General features: G+C 49.1%; 1 protein-coding gene across 3 annotated transcripts; it reads left to right on the top strand.

Moving 5' to 3' along the window:
• The first annotated feature begins 249 nt into the window (after window positions 1-249).
• Window positions 250-27,941, top strand: MMP2 (matrix metallopeptidase 2). Of its 3 annotated transcripts, none has more exons than XM_023209955.2 (13): window positions 250-696; window positions 3,964-4,190; window positions 5,071-5,219; window positions 6,342-6,470; window positions 6,647-6,820; window positions 9,555-9,728; window positions 10,666-10,839; window positions 13,099-13,254; window positions 14,751-14,886; window positions 18,515-18,651; window positions 19,896-20,055; window positions 24,305-24,414; window positions 26,580-27,481. In XM_023209955.2, the coding sequence occupies exons 1-13, from the start codon at window positions 544-546 to the stop codon at window positions 26,681-26,683; spliced, it is 1,983 nt and encodes a 660-aa protein (XP_023065723.1). In that variant the 5' UTR covers window positions 250-543; the 3' UTR covers window positions 26,684-27,481. The 3 variants fall into 3 exon arrangements, with proteins under 3 accessions (XP_023065723.1, XP_023065725.1, XP_023065724.1); XM_023209957.1 differs by lacking the exon at window positions 250-696 and adding an exon at window positions 1,057-1,114 and having other exon boundaries at window positions 26,580-27,941; XM_023209956.1 differs by lacking the exon at window positions 250-696 and adding an exon at window positions 2,625-2,940 and having other exon boundaries at window positions 26,580-27,941.
• Window positions 27,942-27,949: the final 8 nt, after the last annotated feature.

Below are 27,949 nucleotides of genomic sequence, written 5' to 3' on the forward strand. Positions count from 1 at the left end.
CTGAGGCTGTGCGCCCAGATCTCGAGAGAGGGAAGTGGGGTGACGAGGTCGTGCGCTGAGGGTGGACGCGGAGGCCAGAAGTAGCAGGCAGCCGGGGAAAAGAGGTGGAGAAAGGGAAAAAGAGGAGAAAAGTGGAGGAGGGCGAGTAGGGGGTGGGGCAGAGAGGGGAGGGCCCGAGTGCGCCCCCCGCCCCCAGCCCGGCTCTGCCAGCTCCCTCCCAGCCCAGCCGGCTACATCTGGCGGCTGCCCTCCCTTGTTTCCGCTGCATCCAGACTTCCTCAGGCTGTGGCTGGAGGCTGCGCATCTGGGGCTTTAAACATACAAAGGGATTGCCAGGACCTGCGGCGGCGGCGGCGGCGGCGGGGGCTGGGGCGCGGGGGCCGGACCATGAGCCGCTGAGCGGGGCAAAACCCAGGCCACCGAGCCAGCGGACCCTCAGAGCGCAGCCCTGAGCTGCAGAGCAGGCTCCAACCAGGCGGCGACGAGGCCACACGCACTGAGCCAGCGACCCCCGGGCGACGCACGGGGCCCGGGAGCGCAAGGATGGAGGCGCTAATGGCCCGGGGCGCGCTCACGGGTCTCCTGAGGGCGCTCTGCCTCCTGGGCTGCCTGCTGAGCCATGCCGCTGCCGCGCCGTCGCCCATCATCAAGTTCCCCGGCGATGTTGCCCCCAAAACGGACAAAGAGTTGGCAGTGGTGAGTTGCAGCGCTGGCCTCAAGGAACTAAGTTTAGACAAACTTCGGAGGCAAAAGATGGGGGTGTCTCTCCCCCTGCCCTCGGCGGTGGGCACAGTGTGGGGGAGGGGCTTCGGTAAACAGCTTGGGGGGTCTTTGGCAAGCTATTGGAGTGACGTCTTGCAAACGGTGGGGGATCTTTTGTAAGCAGAGAAGACCTTTGATAAACAATTTGGCAACCTTCAGGATACAGCAGTGGGGCGAAAAACAAGCCAGAGAGCCGGAGAGTGGTGACCTGGCATGCTACTGGAAAGGGACTCTTATGTAAATGGCGGGGACCTCCTCTAGTATCTGGGACATTTGGCAAGGGGGGGCGGTCTTTGTAAACAACTTTTGGACACATCTGGGCAGTTGCTAAGGGATCTCGCCAAGCGTCTTGGTAGGCCTTTGGCAAACAGCTAAAGGGGTCGTTTTTGCTAATGTAGGACTTTGGGAACGGGGTTCTGGCACACAATTTGGGTAAACTTATGCGCGCATAAGGATGGGAGGGAGCTTGGCCAACGCGGGGCTTGGCAAACTTCTAGGAACCTTCGGCACAGATCCGGAGAGGGGCCTTTAAATAAACAGCTCAAGGGGGCCATTTGGGAAGTGATTGGGGCAGGAGGGAAGCAGAGAGCGCATCTTTTTTCACCTGGCTTAATGGACAAATGGGTCAAGGGTTGGGCCTCGGAAAGTTTCCTCGAACTTCTCCAAAGGGTCAGAGGAAAGAAGGAGAGAGCTTGCCTGGCAGGAGGGAGGAGGAGTGGGGCAGGCGCTAGAGGGCCCGGCGCGTGGGGCGGGGGCGGACTGCGCTCCACTCAGGTCGGAGAGCGGCCAGCGAGTCCTCCTTCCTGGCTGGGTTCCCAAACTGCGGTTCAGATGTTGTCTTGTGAGTGTGCGCGCGCCTGGCTGGAGGGACACTGAGCCTGGCCACAGTGTTGCATAAGTAGGGCCTGAGGAGGGAGGCCAGCCAGGGACCCTTCAAGATGCCCTTTCCACTCCGGGGGATATCTGCTCCCTTGTTGCCTCAGCCACCCTGCCCTCCAGCCTCCCCCTCAACCTGTCCGGGAGAAGACGCCCATGCCCTCTGGTCACCCTAGGAACTCCTTCAGGAGGCTACACCTACCCTCTCCCAGCTCTCACCATTTCCAAGCAGCTAGGTCTCAGCCCCTCTGGATAGATGGGTTGGGAAACCTCTATACATTTTTAGAGGGCTACTTTTTTCAGGGGTCTGGAGCTGGCTAGCATAATGATGTGGCTGTTGGGTGGGGTTGAGGGTGGAGCTGTGGGACAATGACAAAGCTACTTGGGTTCCTTACACTTTTTCCAGCCAATGGGTCGCAGGATGAACCCCTAAATTGGGGTTCAGCCTGGGGACCACATGGGTTCTTGGTGTGGAAGAGGAAGGAATTCAAGAGCCAGCCAACAGAGTAAAGTGAAAACAAATTTACTAAGAAGCTAAAGGAATAAAAGGGTGATTATTCCATAGGCAGACCAGGGAATGGGCTGCTTGAGTGAGTATACACATGGTTATTTCTTGATTATATGCTAAACAAGGGGTGGATTATTTAGGAGTTTTCTGGAAAAGGGGTGGGGAGTTCCTGGAACTGAGGGTTCCTGTCCCTCTTAGACCATATAGGGTAACTTCTCGATGTTGCTATGGCATTTATGAACTGTCATGGAGCTGGTGGGAGTGTCTAACGTATTTAACATCCTAAATCCTAATACATTATAGTTAGCATATAATGAGCAGTGAGCAGACCAGAGGTCACTTGCTTTGCCATCTTGGTTTGGGTGGGCTTTCTCCAGCTTCTTTACTGCATCCTATTTATTTATAGGGGTCTTTGTGACCTGACCTGTATGTTGTGAAATCAGTCCTGCCAACCTCCTGTCTCATTCTATGACTAAGAATGCCTGCCCTCCTGGGAATGCAGCCCAGCAGGTCTCAGCCTCATCTTACCCAGCCCCTACTCAAGAGGGAGGTGCCTGGTTTGAACACCACTGACAAATGGAAGTCTGTGTTGTCCAGAGGCAATGCAGTGGGGGCTTAAGAAGATAGCTCTGGACTTAGACCGCTTGGCTTCAAATCAAAGGGTGCATGAACTAACTAGCTGGCCTAGTGATGATCTTGGGCAAGTGACTTCTCAGTTTCTTCATCTGCAAACTGGGAAATTTCGTATCTCAGGGTTAAAAGAGAGGCAATCTTAGGTGCTTACCTAGCACATGGTAAGCACTCAATAAGCACTAGCCATTATTCTTATTATATTATTATTATGTCCTTGGTTTCCCCTTTCCTAACTACTTCCAACAAGGCTAGGACCATTGTCAGAAGATCTACTGGCTCCTTTCACCGTTCCGGGAGCACTTATCACATACTTCATTTTGGTTTTATTTGTGATCTATCAGCCTCCCTGCTAGGATTGAACTTTAGAGACAGAGCTGTCTATCTTGTTCACCAATTTATCCTCAGCAGTAGCACTGGGCTTGGTACGTGGTAGGTGCTAAAATGTATTTGTTGACTAAATAAATGAGTCCGTTGCTCCCTGAACCTCTTTGGAGGGACCTGCTCAGTTTTGGCCTCAGTTTGGGCAAGGCCAGTTGTATGGCTCCTGAAGGACAGGACTGCTTTATTTTTGCAAATGGCTGATTCAGGATTTGAACCCAGGTTTGTCTGCTGCCAGAGCCCATGTACATAGTCATTGAATCTCTTTAGAAGAAAAAAGGAGGAAAAAAGTCCCCAAGTCACCAGCTGCAAGGTAGATAAATGAGTTGATAGAGGTAAAGGAAGGATGCTGGAGTATCACATTTCCTAGCACAGGCTCTGGAGCCAGATTGCTTTGTCCCAAATCCAGATCTACCATTTGTGAACTGTGTGATTGTAAGCAAGTTTCTTAACCTCTCTGTGCTTCAATTTCCTCCTCTGTATAACAGGGATAGTATACCTACATTACAGAGTTTTTAACATTAAATGAATTAACATATTCTGACTTTCGTGCCTGGGCATATAGTCAGCACCCAGCACCAACAAGTGGTAGCTATGCTCTCTGTAGCTATATGTCCTGTCACTCAACTAATGGGTGACAGTGCTGATTTGGGAACCCGGTACTCTACCCAGTGCTCTGAGACCCCTGGCTTATATCCTGTCTGGACTATGGCACTGGGTTGGAGGCTGATTGCTACAGCCTGCTTTGGTTAATACTGTGCCGTCCTAATGTGGCTGCTTGCCTTGGGGGTGTGCATTTCTTTCAGCAATACCTGAACACCTTCTATGGCTGCCCCAAGGAGAGTTGCAACCTGTTTGTGCTGAAGGACACACTAAAGAAGATGCAAAAGTTCTTTGGACTGCCCCAGACAGGTGATCTTGACCAGAATACCATCGAGACCATGCGGAAGCCACGCTGCGGCAACCCGGATGTGGCCAACTACAACTTCTTCCCCCGCAAGCCCAAGTGGGACAAGAACCAGATCACATACAGGTGCCAGGGCAGGGCTTGGGGAGGCAGGGCCATTGGGCTGAGGGACACGAGTCTCCTTGACCCATGCATTCTCTCCACTCAAGGGATCCATAAGGTGTCTTTTGTGAAGGCTTGGCATCTTAGGGAGTTTCAATACACAGTTCTTAGAAAATGAAGTCAGACAGACTTGAGTTTCATACTTGCTAGCCATCAGACATTGGGTTACTTTTCAGTGCTGTGAATGTTGGCTTTCCAATCTGCAAAATGGGGCTTTAAAAATGCCCTTTCTCACATGGTTGGTTGGGGAACTAAGCTAGACTGAACTAATATAAACGACTTCTATGATTTTTGACACAGAGCAAGATTGTAGTAATGTTAGCCATTGTTATTGTTTTTAGATGAGGTCATTGGGATGGGCAGAAGGAACATGATGATTGGTAGCCAATTGGGTTTAGCAGCCCAATTGGGTCATAAATCGTTGCTAATTGGGCCGAGAGCTGTGCTCTATGGCTGGTGCTGGGTTCCAATGGTGAGATCTTTGCCTTATGCCCCGTAATGCACTACTTATGGCCCTCCCCCACCAGCCAGAAGTGACAGATGGAACTCCTGAGCTGGGGCCTAAAAATGTTGACTGGCCTGGGACTCCCTGGGTCTTCAAGGTATCCTGGGAAGTTTGTTCTTGGCAGCGAGCCCTGCCCAACCTACACACACATACGTGCAGGCACATGCTCACATATACATGCACATACTTGTGCATCCTTCCCATGCTTGTGCATATACTTGTATGTTCACATACACACACACTCAAACTTTTTCACATATCTGTGCGCACACACATACTTGCATATGCACGCACTTATGCCCATGCATACACACTCACATACATTTCTACCACCTCCAGGATCATTGGCTACACACCTGATCTGGACCCAGAGACAGTGGATGATGCCTTTGCTCGTGCCTTCCAAGTCTGGAGTGATGTGACCCCACTGCGGTTTTCTCGAATCCACGATGGAGAGGCAGACATCATGATCAACTTTGGCCGCTGGGGTAGGCAGAAGAGGGGCCAGGAGGGAACAGCATCGAGACGAAGGGGCAAGATGGACATTAGAGGGGTGTGGGGATCCTGAGGGCAGCTTTGATAGGACAGTAGATGGTGTGGACCCTGGGGGTGGTTTAGATGGGGGCAACACAACCCGGAGTGGACACTGGAGAGCCACGTTGACATAGGGGCAGATGGTGTGCTGTGGTGTAACCTGGAGGCCGTCTAAACCCGAAGCAAGTGGTCTACTATGCTGTCCAATATGGCAGCCATTAGGTAGAATATACATGGCTATTTAAATTTAAATTAGTTAAAAATTTAAAATCAGTTTCCAGGTCACACTGGGCACATTTCAAGTGCTCAAAAGACACAGGAGGCTAGTGGCTATTGATATTGGACAGCACACACAAATAATATTCCTCTTATCACAGAAAGCTCTGTTGGATGATGCTGGTAGATACTGAGGAAATGTAGATATATGAGAGTGGTTTGGAAACAATGGAGCAGTGTAGACATGAGAGGAAGGGTCATAGAACCCGGGGCCAGGTGGCCATGTGAGTTTATGATGTGAACATTACCAGTAGCACAGACATAAAGGTAGATGGTATAGACACTGAGTGGTAAGTGATGAAGGTAAAGAGCATGGGAAACAGTGTAGACAAGTGGGTGGGTGGTACAGGCCTTGGTGACAAGGTGGGCATGAGGATTCGTGTTGTAGATATTGGTGATAGTGTGACATGAAGGCAGGATTGTGGTTAAGAGAGCAGTATTGACAAGAGGGTGGATGGCATAGACACTGGGGACGATCAGGATGGGGTGAGGACACTAGTGTGGTAATGTGTGTATGTGGTAGGTATAGTGTCATAGTGGTAGTGTAGACAATGAAGGTAGCGGGTATGGATACTGGGAGTCATGTAAACCTGGGAGAGCAGCGTAGACCATAGGATGGTAACAACCGGGTCAGCAGATCTCTACCGAGCCCCTGTGTTCGCAGTCCTGGATAACCCCACTGGGATGAGGGAAGGGGACAGATGCTGGGTGGGCTGACAGGCTCCACATGTAGATGGGGTAGGAGGGGTTTCCAGGTCTAGGTGGTACAGCTAGAAGCTAAGACCCAATGTTTGTTTCAGAGCATGGCGACGGATACCCCTTTGATGGTAAGGACGGACTCCTGGCTCATGCCTTTGCCCCAGGCACTGGTGTTGGGGGAGACTCCCACTTTGATGATGATGAGCTGTGGACCTTGGGAGAAGGCCAAGGTGAGAAAGGGGCCCTCTGCATGCCCCAGACCTTCTCTCCTGTCCTCTCTCCACTCCATTTGCTTGGACCAGAGAGGTGGGAGGGGAGGAAAGTCACACACCTGGGTGAGTCAGAATCTTGGTCTCCAAAGAAGGCATGGAGAAGTCCAACTTCCCCCTTCCATGTCACCCTTTAGTGGTCCGTGTGAAGTATGGGAACGCCGATGGGGAGTACTGCAAGTTCCCCTTCTTGTTCAATGGCAAGGAGTACAACAGCTGTACTGACACCGGCCGCAGCGATGGCTTCCTCTGGTGCTCTACCACCTACAACTTTGAGAAGGATGGCAAGTACGGCTTCTGTCCCCACGAAGGTGAGCATCCACTCTAGTCCCCAAGACTTTCCACCCCAAGCTTCCAGCTTCCCTGGCTCCCCACTGTGCTCCACCCTCCGCACTCTCCAGGACTGGCTGGCACTGCCAGTCAATGAGCATCCCTCCAACGTCCTTCACCCAGTTCCCCCCAACCTGATCTGAGCCATTGCTGTTTCTCTCCCACCAGTACCATGATGAGCATAATACTTTAATTAAATCAAGTCGATTTTTTTTTTACGTTTCACCATTAGCAATCATTTAGGAGTCACAGATTTGATGTGCTAATTATTTATTTCTTACATATATTGGAGTAAACTTAGAACTATTACAATGCCCAGTGGTTCTCTCTAGAACCAGTCTTTATGCTTCAATCAAGACTGATACTTCAAGGGCATGAGGAAAGGCTTGCTGGTAGCTGGAAACCTAGCAGTGTGATAAGGAGGCAGGACTCAGACCAGGGCTGGACTCAACCTGGTTTGCGAACTCCAACTGAGGAATTTCACCTATTCCTCCAGCCTTGGTCCTGATGCTGCCTCTGCTAATGCGTGCATGCATGTGTGTGTGTGTGTGTGTGTGTGTGTGTCTGGGCACAGGGGCTACACCATCTGCCTCTCTTGGGCCCTGTCTTTTCTTGCCTCCTGTGTAGCTTGTGTCTGCATCTCTGTGTCTTGATAAATACTTTAGGTTTGACTCAGTATTTGTGTTTGCTTGTCAGTGCCTGAGACACAACATTTTCAGAGATTTTGAAGCCACATGGGGGAAACCTTTTAAAATGGGGTATAGATATTGACATACACACTCAATCCTTTCTAAAAATATCCTTAACACACTTCATAGTCATGACGGTGTATGTAACTTCATAGTCTATGAAGTCATCATATTTGGTAATTCTGCAGATTGAAAGCCCAGAAAACCTGGGGAAAACGGAAAAAAGTCTAAAAATTTTTAACACTATCTTCTTTCCCATCTCACAAAGACTCTTTAATCTACATAGACTAAAGACTGTCTTTTTGTCCGTAATTTTACGTCTGTGAATCTCCCTAACCCCATTGTAACTGAAAACTAAGCACCAACCATCTTCACAGAACGAAAGAAAGAACTAGTTAATTCTCTTCCTGTTTACGCTTTTATTACCAGAGCTAAACTTTATATTAAGAGTTTAAGCCATTCACCATTAATAAGTCAGAAATTTTGAAATAAAAATAGTTTTTGTATCTTGCGTTTCCCAGTAGGGATTACATGTGGCATTAACCCTTCCCTGTGTCACCCCTCTGATAGGAACAGAATGCTTTGATGATAGGTAGATGTGGAAACAGCTGTATTTCATAAGTTTGGGAAGGGTTATTCCCTGCATTGTACATTAGTTATTTACTTTGTGCTTAGCCAGATGCAAGTACGCACAACACGCACGTGTCTGGGTCTCGAGGCAGAGATTCTTGTTACTCAGCCCCTGCTGACTGCTGAGTCAGTGTCTGATTCTTGCCATCCTTGTCAGGGGAATTTGGGAGGAGACAGGGGCTTCCTGGGTGGTAGAAATGCGGCTGATGGGAGGTCAGAGGCAGGGGGCTGGTATTGGTCAAAGTTAACACTTTGCCTTTCTCAACTCTGAGGCCACTAAGGTATCCGGACTCAGTCTTGCCTTTTCTCTAGGTGACATTTTTTTTCTGGCATTGCAGGACAAAGTCTTTTGGTAGAGAGGGGAGCAGTGAGGATACAGGGCTCCAAGTTCTGTGGTGGGAGGCCAGGGACTGGGCTCCATTCTGGCCATGGTGGAGTTAACGGGGGCTGGTGAGGTCACCTCTGGCGCCGTTGTGCACAGATGGTCCTTGTTATGGACTTGTGGTTTTGCTAGTTGGCAATTCCAGAGACACACCATTTTTTAGCTTTGGGTGGATGAGGGGAAGACGGGGAGAATCCAAGACACACAGGCCATGCTCTGAACCCCACTCCCTCCCCCAGCTTTCCAGTTATGGCCCCTGTCTTGAAGAGGTCAAACTAGAAGCCCAGAGTGTTTAGTAAAAGGAACCTGAAGGCACCACCTCCCTCTCCCTCCCTCCTCCTCTTCTCTCTTTCTCTCCCTCCCACAGAGACTGCAGCAAGGCCATCCAGGAAGGGGCCTGGGGTTGACGGGGGTAAAGCTTTCTTTCTGTGTATGCGTGTGCACACACACATCTACATGTATGAGAGTGACAGACTGAGCAAGAGAGATTGAGATTGGTGTGTTTTGTAGTTTTTAGTTACAATCTTCATTCACTTGTTTCATTTATGTGACCATGAGCAGTTTGAGAACCAGCTTTGTCCTAGCCTTGATTTCTCCACCTATCAAACGGAGAGAGATTCTCGTGGTCCTGCCTGCCATGACTGATATATTCATGTCATACATCATTATTACATGAAATTTGCATGGTACAGGCGTGGACCAGGCAGTGTGGACAGTGACCTTGGGGCTGAGGCAGGGTTCTAGAAGCCCTTGCTGTGTGCCAGGTGTCAACCATTTTGTTGTTGGGTGGTCCATAAGATCCCAGGGGAGGGATTGGGATAACCAGGGAAGCAGAGCTTCTCTCTGGGAGCTCAGAGAAGCAGCTCCTTACCAACCAGTAGAGATGTTTTCTTAATATTTTAACAATGCATCAACTTCACTCATGTGAACCGGCAGATGGGCAGCCAGCCAGCCAGCCCTATGCCCATGGAGGCGTGTCTCATTCATATCCTTCTCTGTCTCCCCTACCCCTAGCCCTGTTCACCATGGGCGGCAATGCTGAAGGACAGCCCTGCAAGTTCCCATTCCGCTTCCAGGGCACATCCTATGACAGCTGCACCACTGAGGGCCGCACAGATGGCTACCGCTGGTGCGGCACCACTGAGGACTACGACCGCGACAAGAAGTATGGCTTCTGCCCTGAGACCGGTGGGTGCCACTACCTCTCCCTCCCTCAGGGCCCAGCACCTGCTGTCTGATTTAAAAAACCCATAAGACTCCCTGTGCCAACCTCCTTTCCCCAAGACAGGGATGCTAAGTCATCTGTGCGAATGACATCCACACCCAAGATGTCCGTGCAGCTGGTCAGGATACTTGTCACCTGGTATGGTCTGGACACTGAAATCAGAACAGACATTGGGTATCAACAGTTGAATTGGTGACACTTAAATGTCAGGCCTGCTCGGGATCCTCTGACTGACCTGCATCCCTTTTCTCTCAGACTCTCTGACAGATACTTCTCTCTCCTCCTCTCTGACCCTGCAGTCTCTCTTCCCTGCCTTTCCTGGTCTGTATCTCCACTTTTTAGTCTGTTTTTTATTAAGAGCTCCCTGCTTTCTTCCCTGTCCCCCTCCTGCCTCCTTCTCTCCATTTCTCCCTCCTTTCTTTCTTCCCTTCCTCCAACAGGAATTTACTGAGTGCCTGCTTTGTGCAGCAGATGCAGAGGTTGGTCTCAGAAAAGCCCTGCCCAAGGGGGCTCACAGTTGAGGAGCGTGTGCTGGTGCCATCAGCTTCATCCAACTCCCTTTGCCCCTAGCCCATCTGCCCCTTTCCATGGGAGGCTCATTCTGGAATCTGGCTTCCAGATTCCAGAGTTTGAACTGCCGCTGATACTTCCTAGCAGTGTTGGCTCAGGGAAATTCCATCATTTCTCTGATCTCCTGTTTCCCATCCATGAAACAGGGGGTGCCATTCAGTCCCTCCTGCACAAGGCTGATAGGGGTGGGGTGAGATGAGTCTAAAGATACAGTGCCCGGGACTGAGTCTGATTTAGGTGTGGCTTGCTAAGGTCAGCATCATGTCATTGCTTCCTGGTGGTAGCCTCAGACTCTTTGCTGTGCCTTGACCTGTATCCCTATCCCCACAGCCATGTCCACTGTTGGTGGGAACTCAGAAGGTGCCCCCTGTGTCTTCCCCTTCACCTTCCTGGGCAACAAGTATGAGAGCTGCACCAGCGCTGGCCGCAGTGATGGAAAGATGTGGTGTGCGACCACAGCCAACTACGATGACGACCGCAAGTGGGGCTTCTGCCCCGACCAAGGTACAAGGCCCTAGTCATTGGACAGAGACCCTGGACATTGCCCTTGCCCCTAAACTTGCTCCCAAAACCTTCCTGAGACCTCACCCACTTCAAGCATAGACACTGCGCCCCAGACACCCACCTACCCAGACCCGCCCACCTGGGCTGAGATAATGCCCATCTCTGGTGGAGCCAAGGTCCCCGCTTAGATCCTGCCCATCCAGGTGGAGGCACAGCCTCCAAAAGCAGACCCTGGTAGACCAGATGCTGCTACCTGCCTCCTGGGCAAGAACCGGCCTTCCTGAGGAGTCACTGCTCTTGCCTTCCCCTTCAGCCACCCTCCAGGTGGGCTTGTAACTACCAAAAAAGGGCTGAATTCTGAGCACAGGTTACCAGAGAGACAATTCTCCTGAGACATTCCCACTGCACAAAGAGGTGCCTTCAAGGAGCTGGTGGGCAGCAGAAGAAAGGAAAAAAGGAGCAGCCTCATGCTTGATCTGACCCCATGGTCCACGCAGCCCTGGGGGAGCCCCTAGAGCCCTCCCCGCCCCATCAGTCAGCACCATCTGTTAGCAGGTGTAAATGGTGGGTCCTTGTCAGTCCTGGGTGCTAAGGATGCAGCTGGCTGGGACAACTCTCTGCCTCCTAGGACTCACAAGCTTGGGGGAGAGAGTGCCCAGGAGACAGCTTGTGACCTCACTGTGTGCTTGGTGCAGTGAGCAGGGTGCTTGGGGCCTTGTGCCCACTCCAGGCGCAGGGCCCAGGGTTACAGGGTTACTTAAAGCTCCCTGATGGCCCACAGTGGCCAGGTGAGTGGGCAGGTCCAGGGCCTGTCAGAATTAGGCAAGCCTGTCTTTATGTTACTTTCATTCTTTATAATCATCATGAGATGGAACTTGGCAGATGTCAGTGGACAGAGGCTGACCAAAGGAGGTTTTCTTATCCCCTGCTAAATTCCTTGCTAGGACACGTTCTGATTTTACCAGCCTTCTACCTAAAGGTGGGATTCTCCATCTTCCTGAGTAGTTCAAGATTCCAGAGCTCAGGGACTCACCCACGGTGAATATTATAGTCTCCTAGGGCTGCCATGACAATATGCCACAAACTTATGGCTCGAAACAAACCCCATGTATTCTTTCATGCTTCTGGGGGCTGAAGTCTAAAATCATGGTGTCATTAGGGCCATGTTCCCTCTGAAGGATGTGTCACTCCAGTCTATGCCTCTGTCATGACATGGATGGCCGTCTTCCTCCTCTGCCTGCCTCTTTTATTTATTTATTTATTTTTTGAGATAGAGTCTTGCTCTTATTGCCCAGGCTGGAGTGCAGTGGCACGATCTCAGCTCACTGCAACCTCTGCCTCCTGGGTTCAAGTGATTCTCCTGCCTCAGCCTCCCGAGTAGCTGGGATTACAGGCATGCGCCACCATACATGGCTAATTTTGTGTTTTTAGTAGAGACGGGGTTTCTCCATGTTGGTCAGGCTGGTCTTGAACTCCTGACCTCAGGTGATCCACTTGCCTCGGCCTCCCAAAGTGCTGGGATTACAGGTGTGAGCCACCGCACCTGGCCTCTCTCCTCTTCTTATAAGGTCACAAGCCATATTGGATTAAGGGCCCACTCTGGTCCAATCTGACTTCATTTTAACTTGCATCTTAATTACATGTGTAAAGGCCCTATTTCCAAATAAGATCACATTCAAAGGCCCCTAGGGTTAAGACTTGGGCAAATCTTTTCTAGGGGGACACATTTAACCACAACAGGGTGTAACACAGGTTTTGCTCGCTGGCTGTGGCTCAGCCTGTGCAACCATGCTAAGCGGGGATGGTTTCTACTGCTTTCACTTGGGCAGAAATGGTGGTAACATGGGGCCAGCCTGTCCCCACTATCTCACCTCTTCAGAGAACCTGAGGAGCTGGGTTTGTAGAGCTCATCTTTTATAGAGAGACACAAAAAGCCAGGAAGCAGGATTTTAAAATGAATGGGGTTTTAAATAAAAAATTCACAGATACTACTTGTCCTCTTCCTTTATAGCACATCTGTCCTGATACTAACCTGGAAAGAGACAAGAGGACTTTGGCTGACCCCACTTGGAGGCAGTAGGCACTGATCCTAAAATTGTGTATTAATCCCAGAAAAAACAAATCAATACATGCCGCTTCCAGGGCTCTCAGCCTTACTGTGGGGCTGTCCTCAAAAGTCTGCCTCACTGGGTCAGGTCCTGATTTCTCTCTCATCTCTCTTCTTGTCTTTCAACCCTCTCCCCTCCCTGCAACCCTCAGGGTACAGCCTGTTCCTCGTGGCAGCCCACGAGTTTGGCCACGCCATGGGGCTGGAGCACTCCCAGGACCCTGGGGCCCTGATGGCGCCCATTTACACCTACACCAAGAACTTCCGTCTGTCGCAGGACGACATCAAGGGCATTCAGGAGCTCTACGGTAAACCTTGGCGGGTGGGCGGTAGGGTAGGGGGAGGTCATGTAGCCTGGGATGGAGGCCCAGGGGTTGGGACCAGCAAGATCTCATCCAGCCAGGAGTGCTGGAGACAAGGGCAGGAAGCGGGAGTGTTGACCTAGTCCTGGGAAGGCAGAGCAGCTCTGCAAGGGGATACTTGGATAACTCTTCCCTATCTGAACAATGCTGATATCCATGTTACTCTTAGCTCTCCATTTCTGGATTTCTCCCATTTTCTAGGTGAGTAAGGTCACCTGGTGCAAGGTTACACAGGTTTGAGCAACCCAGTGGAGTTTAGAATCCAGAAGAATAGCCAAGTACGGGACAGAATTTTCCGTCATGTGGAATTACCTTAACAACAGGCGGGTGGAAGCTTCTGGTTTTCATAATAAGCTTTGATTTTAGTATGTAATAGAAACAGAACAACCAGTGCCTTAAGCCAGTGATTTACTTATTGTTGGTGCTTAGAGTGAGGCTAGAGTTTAAAAAGTCTGTTCATTTTTTTTTTTTTTTAATGAAATATTTAGCCGGCCAGGCGCGGTGGCTCAAGCCTGTAATCCCAGCACTTTGGGAGGCCGAGACGGGCGGATCACGAGGTCAGGAGATTGAGACCATCCTGGCTAACACGGTGAAACCCGTCTCTACTTAAAAAAAAAAAAAAAAAGAAAAAAAAAAACTAGCCGCGGGCAAGGTGGCGGGCGCCTGTAGTCCCAGCTACTCGGGAGGCTGAGGCAGGAGAATGGCGTAAACCCGGGAGGCGGAGCTTGCAGTGAGCTGAGATCCGGCCACTGCACTCCAGCCTGGGTGACAGAGCGAGACTCCGTCTCAAAAAAAAAAAAGAAAAAAAGAAATATTTAATGGTCCTGGTGATATCTGAGTCAGGCCAAAATAGTGAAAATGGTGCTTGAGTGATGAAGTTTGGGGACTGCTAGACTCAGGAAGAAGCCCAAGGTCTGCCGTGAGGGGTGCTGGGTTCAAGCGTGGCCTCTGTCCCTCACCAGCTGCAAGATATTGTGCAAGTCTTTATACCTCTTCGGACTCAGTTTCCTCATCTCTAAAAGAATTGCTTATCATGAAGAGTGCCCCACTCTCAGTGCTGGACACACCAGTGGCCCCCTGACTGCTCTGACTCTTGTGGGTCTAAGAATCTGAGCTTTGGGTTTGAATCCTTGGGCAAGTCACTCAACTTTTCTGAGCCTCAGTTTCCTCACCTGTGAAATGGTGCAATAATGATACCCCACTCTCAGGGATATAGAGAGGACCGATTTGGGTGATATCAGTAAAAAGCATATCTAAAGTTCAAAAGGCTCCAGGACTCCCAAAGTCCAGGCATCTTCTTGTTATCTTACAGAGCTTACACTAAGGCCGGAAGACAATGTCTTCTGACTCTTAGCAGATTGGGTGGGCACCCCTGGGGGCTCAGCCTGGTGGGGAGAACCTTTGCAGCTGCAGAGAGTCTAAGGTCAGGTGTTCTCCCCCAGGGGCCTCTCCTGACATTGACCTTGGCACCGGCCCCACCCCTACGCTGGGCCCTGTCACTCCTGAAATCTGCAAACAAGACATTGTCTTTGATGGCATCGCTCAGATCCGTGGTGAGATCTTCTTCTTCAAGGACCGGTGAGTGCAAGAGCTTGCTTCTTGTCCTCCTTGTCTCCTGTCCTCTGCTCTTATACCATTATTCTTTTCCCTCACTCTTTGCTGAATACCCCACCAAGTGCTTCGCAGAATGACCTTTATTAGGCAGTTTCTGCTGTATATCAAACAACCTCCAAGTTTCAGTAGATTTTTTGAACCAAGCATTTTGTTTGCTCTCTCATAGTCTGTGGGTCTACTAGTTATCTTGGCTTCCAGCTTCAGTTTGGGTTCAGGTATGCTCTGCCTGTTGTTGTCATGGGATTAGCAGCTACACATGCATATGACATGGTGCTAGAGGCCAAATTGAACTACACAAGTGCATTTAAAGTCTCTGCTCACATCTTGTCTGAGAATATTCCACTGCCTGAAATAAATCACATGGCAAATCCCAACACCTACCCTAGAGGGTGGTACTGCAAAGTCATATGGAAATGCACATGAATGCATAATCCTAAAATCGAAATGGAGGGAAGAATTGGGAACAATAATTCAGTCTACAACAGGCCTTCTTCTAGAATGGCGTTGCCCTCAAATGGCCAGATTACTCTGTGTATGGGTGGTGAGTGACTGCAGAGCAGAAAGAGGTGGTATTCTACGTGCTATAGATAAAAATCACCACTCAGTTGACTAAAGGCTGAGGTTTACCATAATGTCCTAGCTCCCTGGAGAATGGCAGGCAGTATCTAGGACCTCATTAAAGGGTCTGTCCTTCCATTCTTCTATCATCCATCCATCTACCCATCTATCCATCCATACCTATATCTTTCCATCCATCATCCATCCATCCAGCCAGCCATCTATTATCCATTATTTATGATCCAGCCATCCATTATTCATTATTCATCCACTTATTCATTCATAGAGGGTAGTAGTTGAGAAAATGGACCCTGAAGCCAGGTTGTCTGGGTTAGAATTCTGTACCTGCTACTTACTGGTTATATAATCATAGCCACGTTAATTAAGTATCTTCTTTGTACCTTGGTTTCCTCATTTATAAAATGTGGCTAATATTCCAACCTATCTCCTAGGGCTGTTGTAAGGATTAGATGAACTTAGCACTGAGAGCAAAAGTAATGCCTGACACAGAGTAAGTGTATTCATATTAGCTATTATTATTGACAAATAATTGTTTGGCATCTACTGTGCCAAATACTTTGCTAGGCTTTAGTAGCTGGAGGAGGAAGAATGATGTTCTTGGGACAGTGGGGTTGGGGGCTGCTAGATCAGTGTTCTCAAAGACAGGAGCATGGGCCTCCCATAACAGAACCACCTAGAGTATGAGTATTAAAAGGTGGGCTTCTGCCCCAGCTTCAGACTCTCCTGACTGGAATCTCTGGGGATAGGCCCCAGGAATCTGCATTTTAGCAAACTCTCCCAGTGATTCTGATGCACATTGAAGTCTGTGCATCACAAGTCCGGTTTGAGAAATAGGCATATAGAGAACTGACATGGCAGGATCAAAGAAAAGTGATCGCAGAGGCATTAGGTGCTTTTGTGGGCACATCCCAGTCAAGGAAGGCTTCACAGATGCAGCAGCATTTGAGCAGAGCCTTTAAAGGAGAAGCAAGAATCTGATGGGGGTGACAAGTCAGGAGGTTCTTTGAGACAGAGGGACCTGCAGAGCCAAGCCATAGTGATGTGAAAGTTTCTGGATTAACCAGCAAGAATCTGGTGAAGCTAGAAGATGTTCCATAAACTTTCAAGAAGGATTTCCTCTACTCTAGGCACTGGGCCAGATTCTGGGGTGCAGATGCTTTGCCCTTCACAGGGTCTGCTGGCCAATGGGGAAATGGCAAGAATGCAATGAGAGATGAGACTTAGAATGTAGTGAGAAATCTGGTCCCATCAGGCCTCGAATGCCCAAACCAGGGTATATAACAGCAGATGTCAGCGCTGCTCTGCAGTCCTCATTGTAAGGATCTGGCAATGTCCTTCATCTGGAGCACCTCCCACTAAGAAAGCCCTGACCACACATGCAGATCTCAGATGTGTGGGGCCTAGGAAAGGATGCAGAGCCCAGACCCAGGCTGGAGCCATCCCTGGCCAACCACATCACAGTTTTCTTTCAAAAGGAACTTGATGAATGTTTAATGGGCTTGTTTGATTAACCAGTAAATATTAAACATCAACCATGAACAAAAATTGCTGCTAGACGCTGGTGAGGGTGGGGGTCGTGAAGGACAGTATCACAGGGTGATTAAACGCAGACTTTGGAGTCAGATCTGGATTTGAATCTTGGTAATAACTAATTTACTTAGTCATTGATGTAGTAATAACTAAGTAATCTGAATCTTAACCTTTCTGAGCTTCATTTGCTAAATAACAATTGTGACACCTTCCTATGTTAGGATGTTTTGCTGCAAAAACAGAGATGATCCCTCTGCAAACTCAATCCAGCCTAAACAGTAGAAAGAAATTGCTTTCATATGGCACAAAGTCCAGGGGTAGAACTGCCTGCAGGGGCAGAGAGAAGGTCAGTGACTTGATGTCTTTGTCCACTGCAAGCCTCTGCACTGAATTAATCCTAAGGCCGGTTGCCCCTTATGGTCACAAGAAGGCTACCAGTGGCAATTGGGGCTCTAATCCATCCCCTCTCCCAGGAAGTGAGAGAGAAAGAGACACGCACAGATACGCACACACAGACCCCCAGATGTGAAATAAGTCTGTGTGTTCCGTCTTAACACTACTGTAAGTCATATGGCAACTGCTGAATCAGTAACAGTGCCAGGGAATGCTAAACTCTGATTGGCTTAGACCAGTTCTCAAACTTTGGCATGCATTAGAATCATCTGGAAGGCTTGTTAAAACACAGATTCTGGGCCCCAAGCCCAGAGATTCTTATCTGTAGATCTCTGGAAGGACCCAATCGTTTGCATTTCTAATAAGTTCTCAGGTGCACAGATGCTGCTGGGCAGGAGACTGCACTTGGAGAACCAGTGGCTTAGACCAATCAGTATCTACCCCTAGAATGGGAGTTGGGGACACAGGGTCTGAGGAGGTGAAGGCTGGATCATAAATGTGGAGTTTTATGAGGAAGGATGGTGGGGAAATAGATAATAAATGCTAGGTAGACCATCCAGAGTGCATGCTGTCTTATAAGATTGTGAGGATTAAATTACAAGGCACAAAAAGCGCATGGCACTTAGCAGGACCTCAATCAATGATAGCTCTTACTCTTGACAAAGTACACAAATTCATTTCATTTTAATTCAGGAAATACTTGAGTGTCATCAGCTACTGCCCCGATTGGCTTCTAATCAAACAGGAGAGTTAAGACAAACAGACACTACTGTTCCAGGCACTCAGAGTTGATGATTTTGAGAGGCTTAGAGAGGAAAAACACAATATGGACAGAGGTAGTCAGGGAAGGCTTCCTGGAGGAGGTAGAGGGAGAGAACAAGGTAGGAGGATGTTTTTCAGCTCCAGCAGATTGCAGACAGAATCTTTGCCCGTTCTCCATTCCTTCTCCAACCTTCCTTTGATCTTGCCTCCCACTCCCATCAAGGAATCGTCTCTGGGATGTTTCTGGGTGGGTTTGGGGGGGTGCGTGTGGTTCGAGCTGCAGGGTGACTGAAGATGTGGTTTCCTGTGCCCCCTTGCCTCCTGCCAGGTTCATTTGGCGGACTGTGACGCCACGTGACAAGCCCATGGGACCCCTGCTGGTGGCCACATTCTGGCCTGAGCTCCCGGAAAAGATTGATGCAGTATATGAGGCCCCACAGGAGGAGAAGGCTGTGTTCTTTGCAGGTGTGTGGGAAGCACCCTTCCTTGGCCCTCAGTTCCACAGGACTCTGCACTAGGGCTCCTACATGTCCCAGGCTCACTCCCCCTCCCAAACCACAGTTCCTATGCACCCGTGGGTGCTCCCTCTCCTTTATGGCTTCATTCTTTCAACATCATTTCCCAAAGTGTGCAACTCATCTGGGAGACTGGTTCCGACACCCAACATCAGATAGCATTAACTCTCAGTGTACACATTTCATTTTCTTAATTCTTTTCAATCATCTCATTTCTTTTCTAGAAGAAAAAAAAGTCTCAGTTTAGTGCTGGTGTGTCCCTAACACCTTTGTAGTGATACAGTCTTTGGCAGGTAACAGTTTTAGTTTGAATGTTTTAAAGATTTGTTTTCATTTTTACTTTTAAACATAAATTGATTTTAACAGAGGTAGTTAGTTATTATAGGGTGAAGTTTCAAATCAGGACAGAAACGGATTATTCAGTAACTGATATTTTGACAGTCAAAAAATATTTTTTAATAAATTTGTTTTTAAAGATTTCCAAATGAATTCACTGAAAGCCAAATGTTAAGTAACTAATAGTACAAGGAGTCCCTAGAAGTGGTAAAATCATCAAGGTGAGGTCTGTATGGCTAAGGTTTGGGAAACCCTGTTCATTTAACATTTATTGGAGCATTTCCACGTGCTGGGCTTTGCCAGACCCTGGGGATACAGGCTCTGCCCTCATGTTGCTCATAAACTACTTGGGGAGACAGACAGCTGGGCTGTTATGAGGGGGTAAAGAAGGACTTAGGAGGTCCCTGCCCTGGTCTGAGGTGGGATCCTAGAGAAGATAAAGGCTCAGCCAAGACTATGGGTACTTACTGTCTCCACCACCTGGCTCCCATCTCCCCCATCCCACCATAATCATGGGTCCTGGCCAGGACAACTGCTGGCTCCTAGGGCACCTTTTTGCAAAGTAGCAAAAGGTGCCTCTTCATGGCAGGCAAGGCCCTTAGAGTGCACGACTTGGTGAGCAGAGTGTGAGCTGGATTTATCCCCCAACTCACGTCCTTGACCAGGCACCTTCTGTAATTGACTTCTGAAGCCCTCTGTGTGAGCCCTGATTCTGGGCACTGCAACCAGGAGTGAGCAGGAAGTTGCACTCTGTTGGGAATGGCTGCTGTGGGGCCCGAGGACAGACAGATGATGGGAGGAACAGGCTGGCCTGGGGCATGTCAGCACCAGCCAACACACCCTTTGCTTCCACCCTAGGGAATGAATACTGGATCTACTCAGCCAGCACCCTGGAGCGAGGGTACCCCAAGCCACTGACCAGCCTGGGACTGCCCCCTGATGTCCAGCGAGTGGATGCCGCCTTTAACTGGAGCAAAAACAAGAAGACATACATCTTTGCTGGAGACAAATTCTGGAGGTAAGGGAGGGCGGTGGGTAGAACAGCAGCACAGTTGGCTGTGAGAGACAGAGAAGCCGTCCCTCCTGGGTCGAGTTCAGAGGTCGGTGGGCTCTGGATGCCCTCTCTCTGGTCTCTAACCTCTTTGGTCTCTAATACCTCTGAGACGTTGCCAAAGGTGAACCATTCTTGTCACATTGCTGATATAATTCTGGTTGGAACATCCTTTCCCTTTGCAGAATTCCTTTGATTGGCCCATGTCTGGTCTGGACCCCCACATTTTGAAATGACTCACTGAAGAAGAGGGTAATAAAAATAAAGATAGTAACTGCTCCTACGGACACTGTGTGCCAGAGACTGTCCCAAGGACTCTGTGAGGTGGGAATTATCACTCCTCCCATTTTACAGATGAGGAAACTTGGGTTCAGGAAGCTTAGGTAACCGTGGCTGGACACAGTGGCTCATGCCTATAATCTCAGCACTTTGGGAGGCCGAGATGGGCAGATCACTTAGGTCAGGAGTTCCGGATCAGCCTGGCCAACACGGTGAAATCCTGTCTCTACTAAAAATACAAAAAATTAGCTGGGCATGGTGGTGCATGCTTGCAATCCCAGCTACTCAGGAGGCTGAGGCAGGGGAATCACTTAAACCCGGAAGACAGAGGTTGCAGTGAGCCGAGACCATGCCACTGCACTCCAGCCTGGGCAACAGAGCGAGACTCCATCTCAAAAAAAAAAAAGAAAAGAAAAGAAAAAGAAAAAAAGAAAGGTGAAGTAACCAGCTTGGAGTCACACTGCCAGCTAGGGACAGGTTGGGATTTGAACCCTGGCATTCTGTCTCCTGGGAAAACATGTTAGTCTTTACTACTATTCTGTACCTGAGATGGGGGGTGGGGGATTCCAAGAGATGGGGGAACACGATGGCAGAGGACAAAATATTAAGAAGACTTAGAGATGGGTGCAACAGTCATCCATAGAAACCAGCATCCAAATCAGACCCTTTGGAAGGAGCAGGCACCCTGTGGCATGGCCACAGCAGGCCCATGGCTGTGGGTACAGGTTGGCAGGGGAACAGTTTGGAAGCAGGTGGTTCTGTGCTCCAGGTTATCTACAGGGAAGAGTCCAGTTCTGAGGGGCTATGGTCATGACCAGGGAACCTAATACCCAGGAGTGGCTGGTGAGAGGCAGCCCAAACCTCAGGAGTTTGACTGTAATTCTTCACACTTTCTAGAAAAGGAAACAGAGGTCCAAAGAAATTAAATAACTTGTCCAAGCTATTGAGATATGTGTGTTTGCACAACGCCAGGATTATAGCTACTTCTCTTGTATTCTAACCGAGTGCCCCCCCCACTATACCTGCCAGTCCATTTGATTAGTGGGGAAAGAGTGGTTGGGGCCCAAAGACTTGTGGTGTGTCTTTCTATCCCCTCCCTCCTGGTATCCCCACATTCCTTCCGTGGCTGCCACTGCATCTGGGCTCTACCCAAGAATTTCAGAGGGCATCCCTGAGGCCTTTGTCTGCCATCCCCAAAACAATCCCATTTACTTCCCAAGACCTCTGTCTTCTCCCCCTTCCCTCCTCCCCACTCTTCTGCCCCCCAGCTGCCCTGCATTCAGAAACTCTTTATATCCCAGGCCTGCCCATGTCAGGGCGGAATTCCAGACATATTGCTAAGACACTTAGCAACCTAAGCTGATTGATATGTCAAGCCTCAAGAAAGAAAACAGTCAGGCAGGAAACCACAGAGCAGGCTTTCCACCCACAGGCTCCAGACACTAGCAGGCGCGTGTGCACGCGCGCGCGCGCACACACACACATACTGTGAATGACATCTCAGCATTGTAGGAGCCCTCAATCTCCAAATCTTAGAATTGTGGCTGGTGAGCGGCACAGACCCACAGAAACGTGAATCTTAGAATCCTAAAGCTCTGATGTTTTCAAATTACGGTGTTGGAAGGACTTTTTAAATCACTTTCCCAGGCACAGTATCTATGTAAACATGCAAAAACAGTCCTGTTCCCAGCATATAGGAACATGATTATGTGCGCACGTGCACACACACACACGCCCACACACCCACACACCCACACAGGCATGCAGGTTGTGGCAGTGCCTTGCTGGGTTTCCAGGCGGAGTTATTTGCCTCCCAGTCCTTTTCCACACAAGCCCACCTCCCAGAGCCAGAGCCAGGACAGACAGCCTGCTCTACAGAGGAACCACCCTGAGACATCCTGAAAAGGGGCAGAGCTGAAAGGCCTATCAGAAGCTCTGGGTTGGCTTCCAAAGGAGACAGCTCACTGTTCCAAGAGAAGTGGTGAGGAGTCTGCAGCGGCCCCAGAGGCGTCTTTGCTGGAGAAGGAGAGAGAGCCCCACAGTGACAGAGGCTGAGCAGCTGTCTTCAGCATGCCAGGAAGAGCTCAGGCCCTGCTTATAGAAGCTTTCACTAAGCCACAAATATATGTTCAACATCTGCTGTGTGCCAGGCACTTAGCTAGCTGCTGTAGAGACGGAGTCAAGAAATCATCACACTCTGCCCTCATGTAGTAGAATGAGGGAAAATTATGCAAACACATTTGAATCGGATAATGATGGCTGTCAGTATGGGGCGTCTACCACAGCCCAGCCTGAGACTATGCATATCACCTATATTTCTCAGTTGAGGTAGATACTGTTAGCTCCTTTTCCCAAGTGTGGAAACTGAGTCTAAAGTGGCTGAAAAAAGCTGGGACACAAATGTCTGTGTTCTTAACACCTGCTATACGCGGCAACTTCTAAAGCTGCAGAGAAGTACCACATCTTTGGACACCACAGTGCTTGCATTCTTTCTGGATGAAAAGAACTTGGAAGCAAAATAGTTCCCTTTCTGAGCCTCAGTTTTCTCATCTGTAAAAGTGGGCTTGACTTCTGCCATCCCTACCTTCTGTGGGTAGAATGAGAAAGAAATAAAGTTCAAGCATGGGCCACACATCTCCAAACCATCCTAACACTAGGGAATGTAGTTTGAGGGCTCAGTGGAGGTGCCTCGGATGGGAGTGTTGGGATTTTGAGCTAGGGAACTTGGTTTTGGTGCCCCAGGCCATGAGGAAGCAGGCCAGGTTTTGTAAGAACGAGTCTAATGCTGCAGCTGGGATTAAGGAAGGTTTTTCTGGCAGTTATTTGGGGTGATGGCTGAGGGAGAAGGTCCCTCTAGAAGGGAGCATATAGGGAAAGCTACTGTTGGGGTCCAGGGTGGAGGTGGTCAAGGCTGGCTGCAGAGAGGAAGAGAACCCACTAGGAGGCACTGTGGAGCAAAGGGTGGCTGCTGCTGGGATGGGATTGAAACAGATCCGTCTAGAAACAGTTCCACTTGGGCAAGACTTGATCTTTTTACTAGGATATCCATAGCTCCCATAGTGGGAGCTCAGTAAATATTTATGGAATAATGAAGCGGAGAAGCAAAGGAATCAACATGACAGCAGCGTTTAAAAAGTTCTCCAAAAATCTTAAAAAGCAGAAGGGTTGCTAGCCAGGAGAAGAACATACCAACCGGCGTCCAAAGTATCTACCTAAATTAAAGGCGGGGCCCAGGATTGCTGTGGCCGGAACTGAGGTGGCACCCTGTGACTAACAGGCCTTGGACTCACACGTACCTACCACCTTGCATTGTAACCTCACTGCCCCAGCCGTGATCATCTCCCAGGGCAGGGATTGTCATCTCCCTTGATAGATGAAGAAGCAGCAATTTTTCCAAGCCACCAAATGAAAGAATGGTGGGGCAGGTTCCCATCCCTGGGCTTCTAGTTTAGCGCTCCTTGGATTACAGCAGGGATTTGCTTGTAAGGGAGCTAACATTTCTTAAATACCTACTAAATATTTATGAGACATCGGGATAGAGGCTCTGCATGTGCTATTTGATTTAATGCATGCATTAAATTAAATACACGAAATTAGACACAACCCCATTTTACAGCTGGTAAAACTGAGTCTGTATGGAAAGTGGTTAACACACTGTTTGGCATGTAGTAAGTGCTTTATAAATGTTAGCAGTAATCATGAGATTGTTTTTATGGGGTCATCCAAAGTCATATAATTAAAAGTGGTAGATTTGAGGTTCAGACTCAGGTCTGATTCCATGCTCTTCCTTCCACTGCAGCTGGCTGCTTCCCTGAACGGCTAGGTCTGGTTTCCCAGGCCTACCCAGGAGCCATCAGCTGGGTGCTCCCATCCAGGCTAGGGGGGGAAGTGTCTTTTAGAGAGGCCCTGCTGGTTCACTGTGTCTGTTTCTTTATAGATACAATGAGGTGAAGAAGAAAATGGATCCTGGCTTCCCCAAGCTCATCGCAGATGCCTGGAATGCCATCCCGGATAACCTGGATGCCGTCGTGGACCTGCAGGGCAGCGGTGAGCCACCCAGGACTGTCTCCGCTTTCTAGGACTCCCCGCCCCTAGCCAGGGCCCAGCTCCTTGCAAACACACACTTCTTCATTGTGCAGGGCAGGCAGGCAGGCGGCGCCCGGGAAAACAAATCAACTCCTTCATCCCGGTGCTGGGAAGGTTTCCAGATCCCTGACCTCTGCTCCTTGGCCTGGTTCCAGGCAGTAAGACCCAGAAAGGCTTCTCACAGCTGCAGGGCCTGGAGCCAGGGCAGGGGAGGATGGAAGGCCTGGGCTGGGGGAGGAGGAAGGAACATGGGCTCTGTGCTGTGGATTCATTCTGGGGTTTGATCCAAGCCCTTTTGGGTTTCGTAGGCCTGTGACCACCTCCCATTAGCAGAAGGATGGCTCCATTTGAGACAAGGCAAACTTTGTCATGCTCTGTTGCTCATGTGGCAAAGATCCCCTACTCAGCCAGTTTGCCCCTGGCCCCTTGCTGATTAAAACACAACCAGTAGCAGCGAGGGATAGAATTTGGAGTTTGAAAGTCATACTCCTGAGGAGGCATCTGTGAGCTCTCTAGGGTCCTGGAAATGGATCCAGTTTGGCTTTTTTGGGGGAGAATTTTAAGTAAATCCCACAGAATTTTTTTTTTTTTTTTTTTTTTGAGCACCTACTGTATGCTAAGCACAGGTCCTGACCTCCAGTAGCTGAAGGTCTTATATGTCAAAGAAAAAGCAGTGTACAATCAGATGCTAGACTGGGGATTATCTTCAAGAATAAACATCTATTGAGCACCTACTACATGCTAGCATATTAATAGTAAATGAGATTATGTATGTCAGGAGTCATAAGTTCCAACAGCTCCATGGGTCAGGCAGGTAGCACAAATGAGTGAAGCAGGCAGGGGCAGACAGTGGGGAATTGTGGAGTCTGTGCTGAATCAGAAAGCACGTGCCTCATTTACAGGAGACAGTTGCTTCTCACCTTCACATAATTATTGGCGGGCAAGATTAGGGGCTTAGGCCAGGTGCCATGGTTCACACCTGTAATCCCAGCACTCTGGGAGGCCAAGGCAGGAGGATTGCTTGAGCCCAGGAGTTTGAGACCAGCCTGGGCAACACAGTGAGACTCTATCTCTGCAAAAAATATTTTAAAAAACATTAGCTACACGTGACGGCACACACCTATAGTCCCATAGTCCCAGCTACCGGGGAGGGTAAGCAGAGAGGATCGCTGGAGCCCAGGAGTTTGATGCCGCAGTGAGCCGTGTTCATGCCACTGCACTCTAGACTGGGTGACAGAGTGAGACCCGGTCTCAAAAAAAAGAATGGAGTCTGGTGTTGTTAGATATTCTATATTAGGTATTCTATTTTTTTAAATAGAAGCCGGAAATCTGTATTTTTGTGTGACTTTTCTGGATGTTTACATGTTGGCAAGTTATTCAGATTTAAAGACAAAATAAAACAAAAAAACTTGTGAGAGTCAAATAAAAGCCATCTGTGGGTCTGATAGGACTGGACGTATCCAGTTTTGCCACCTCTGGTACATGGAATGTGCTTAGTTTGATGTTTGTGTTAAGTGGGGTTATTGTTTTTAATAATAGCATATGTTATCTGACTTAATGCTCACTGCAAGCCCTAGAAGGTTGATATCTTTATCCTCATCTTAGAAATGAGTGAACAGGGAATAAGAGAGCTTATTTCACAGCCATTTCCCTTCTTCCAGTCCCAGAGGGGGCTCTTCTGGGCTTTTGTTGTGTTTTGTTTTTGTTTTTGTTTTCTTTTCTTCAATCAGCTCAGGCTGAAACAATTGAATTTTGTTTTTTTAGAGACAAGGTCTTGCTCTGTCACCCAGGCTGGAGGCACAAACATAGCTCACTGCAGCCTCGAACTACTGGGCTTAAGCGACTCTCCCACATCAGCCTCCCAAGTAGCGTGGCCTACAGGAATGTTCCACTATACCCAGCTAATTAAAAAAAAAAAAAATTTTTGTAGAAACGGGGATCTCTTTATGCTGCCCAAGCTGGTCTTGAATCCCTGGGCTCAAGCAGTCCTCCTGCCTCAGCCTTTCAAAGCTCTCTTCTGGTTTAAAAACTTCTTCCCTATGCCAGGCAGAAATTCAAAGTTCCTGGGAAACTTCTGTGTGCCAGAATGTCAGGATAAGGGGGTCACAGTCTCTTCTTTATCCCAGGTCACAGCTACTTCTTCAAGGGTGCCTATTACCTGAAGCTGGAGAACCAAAGTCTGAAGAGTGTGAAGTTTGGAAGCATCAAATCTGACTGGCTAGGCTGCTGAGCTGGCCCCGGCTCCCACAGGCCCTTCCTCTCCACTGCCTTCCATACACCGGGCCTAGAGTGCTAGAGAACTACCCAGAGGGGCCTGGCAGCTGTGCCTTCAGCTCTACAGCTAATCAGCATTCTTACTCCTACCTGGTAATTTAAGATTCCAGAGAGTGGCTCCTCCCTGTGTCCAAGAATAGATAGATGCTGATTGTACTCCTCCCAGGTGCCCCTTCCCCCTCCAATCCCACCAACCCTCAGAGCCACCCCTAAAGAGATACGTTGATATTTTCAATGCAGCCCTGCTTTGGGCTGCCCTGGTGCTGCCACACTTCAGACTCTTCTCCCTCTACAACCTTCTGTGGCTCACAGCACCCTTGGAGCCAATGGAGACTATCTCCAGAGGGCACTGGTGGCCCGACAGCCTGGTATAGGGCAGTGGGATAGGGGCATGGCCAGGTGGCCACCCCAGAGCCCTGGCTTTTCACTGCTGGCTGCCTTAGAACCTTTCTTACATTAGCAGTTTGCTTTGTATGCACTTTGTTTTTTCTTTGGGTCTTGTTTTTTTTCCACTTAGAAATTGCATTTCCTGACAGAAGGACTCAGGTTGTCTGAAGTCACTGCACAGTGCATCTCAGCCCACATAGTGATCGTTCCCCTGTTCACTCTATTTAGCCTGTCCCTACCGAGTCTCTTCCTCCACTGGATGGAGGAAAACCAAGCCGTGGCTTCCTGCTGAGCCCTCCCCGCCCCTCCCTTCAACCGTTCCCCATGGGAAATGTCAACAAGTGTGAATAAAGACACCTATTGAGTGGCTGTGTTTGCCATCTGTTTTAGCAGGGCCTAGACAAGGGCCACAGACCCAGCCAGAAGCGACAACTTAAGAAGTCCAAATCTCTGCTCCCTGCAGGGAACAGGTGATGGTGTCTGCTGGAAAGGTCAGAGCTTCCAAAGTAAACAGCAAGAGAACCTCAGGGAGAGTAAGCTCTAGTCCCTCTGTCCTGTAGAAAGAGCCCCCAGGAAACAGCAATTCTGTTGCTTTATTGTGGCATCTGTTCAAGGTTTGTTTCCTCTTTAAGTCTCAGTTTCTTCATTAGCAATCATATCAGTTTTAATGCTACTACTAATAACAATGAACAGCAACGATAATATCCTCCTTCATTAATAGAGTGCTTTCTATGTGCAAGGCACTTTTCTTGTATCACTTAATTTAACCTTTACAACCACATAAATAGAAAGAGGCTATTATTAGTTGAATCTTATTGATGAAGAGACTGATGGC

Source organism: Piliocolobus tephrosceles, chromosome 17 (genome assembly GCF_002776525.5).
Source record: "Piliocolobus tephrosceles isolate RC106 chromosome 17, ASM277652v3, whole genome shotgun sequence".
NCBI classification, from domain to species: domain Eukaryota; kingdom Metazoa; phylum Chordata; class Mammalia; order Primates; family Cercopithecidae; genus Piliocolobus; species Piliocolobus tephrosceles.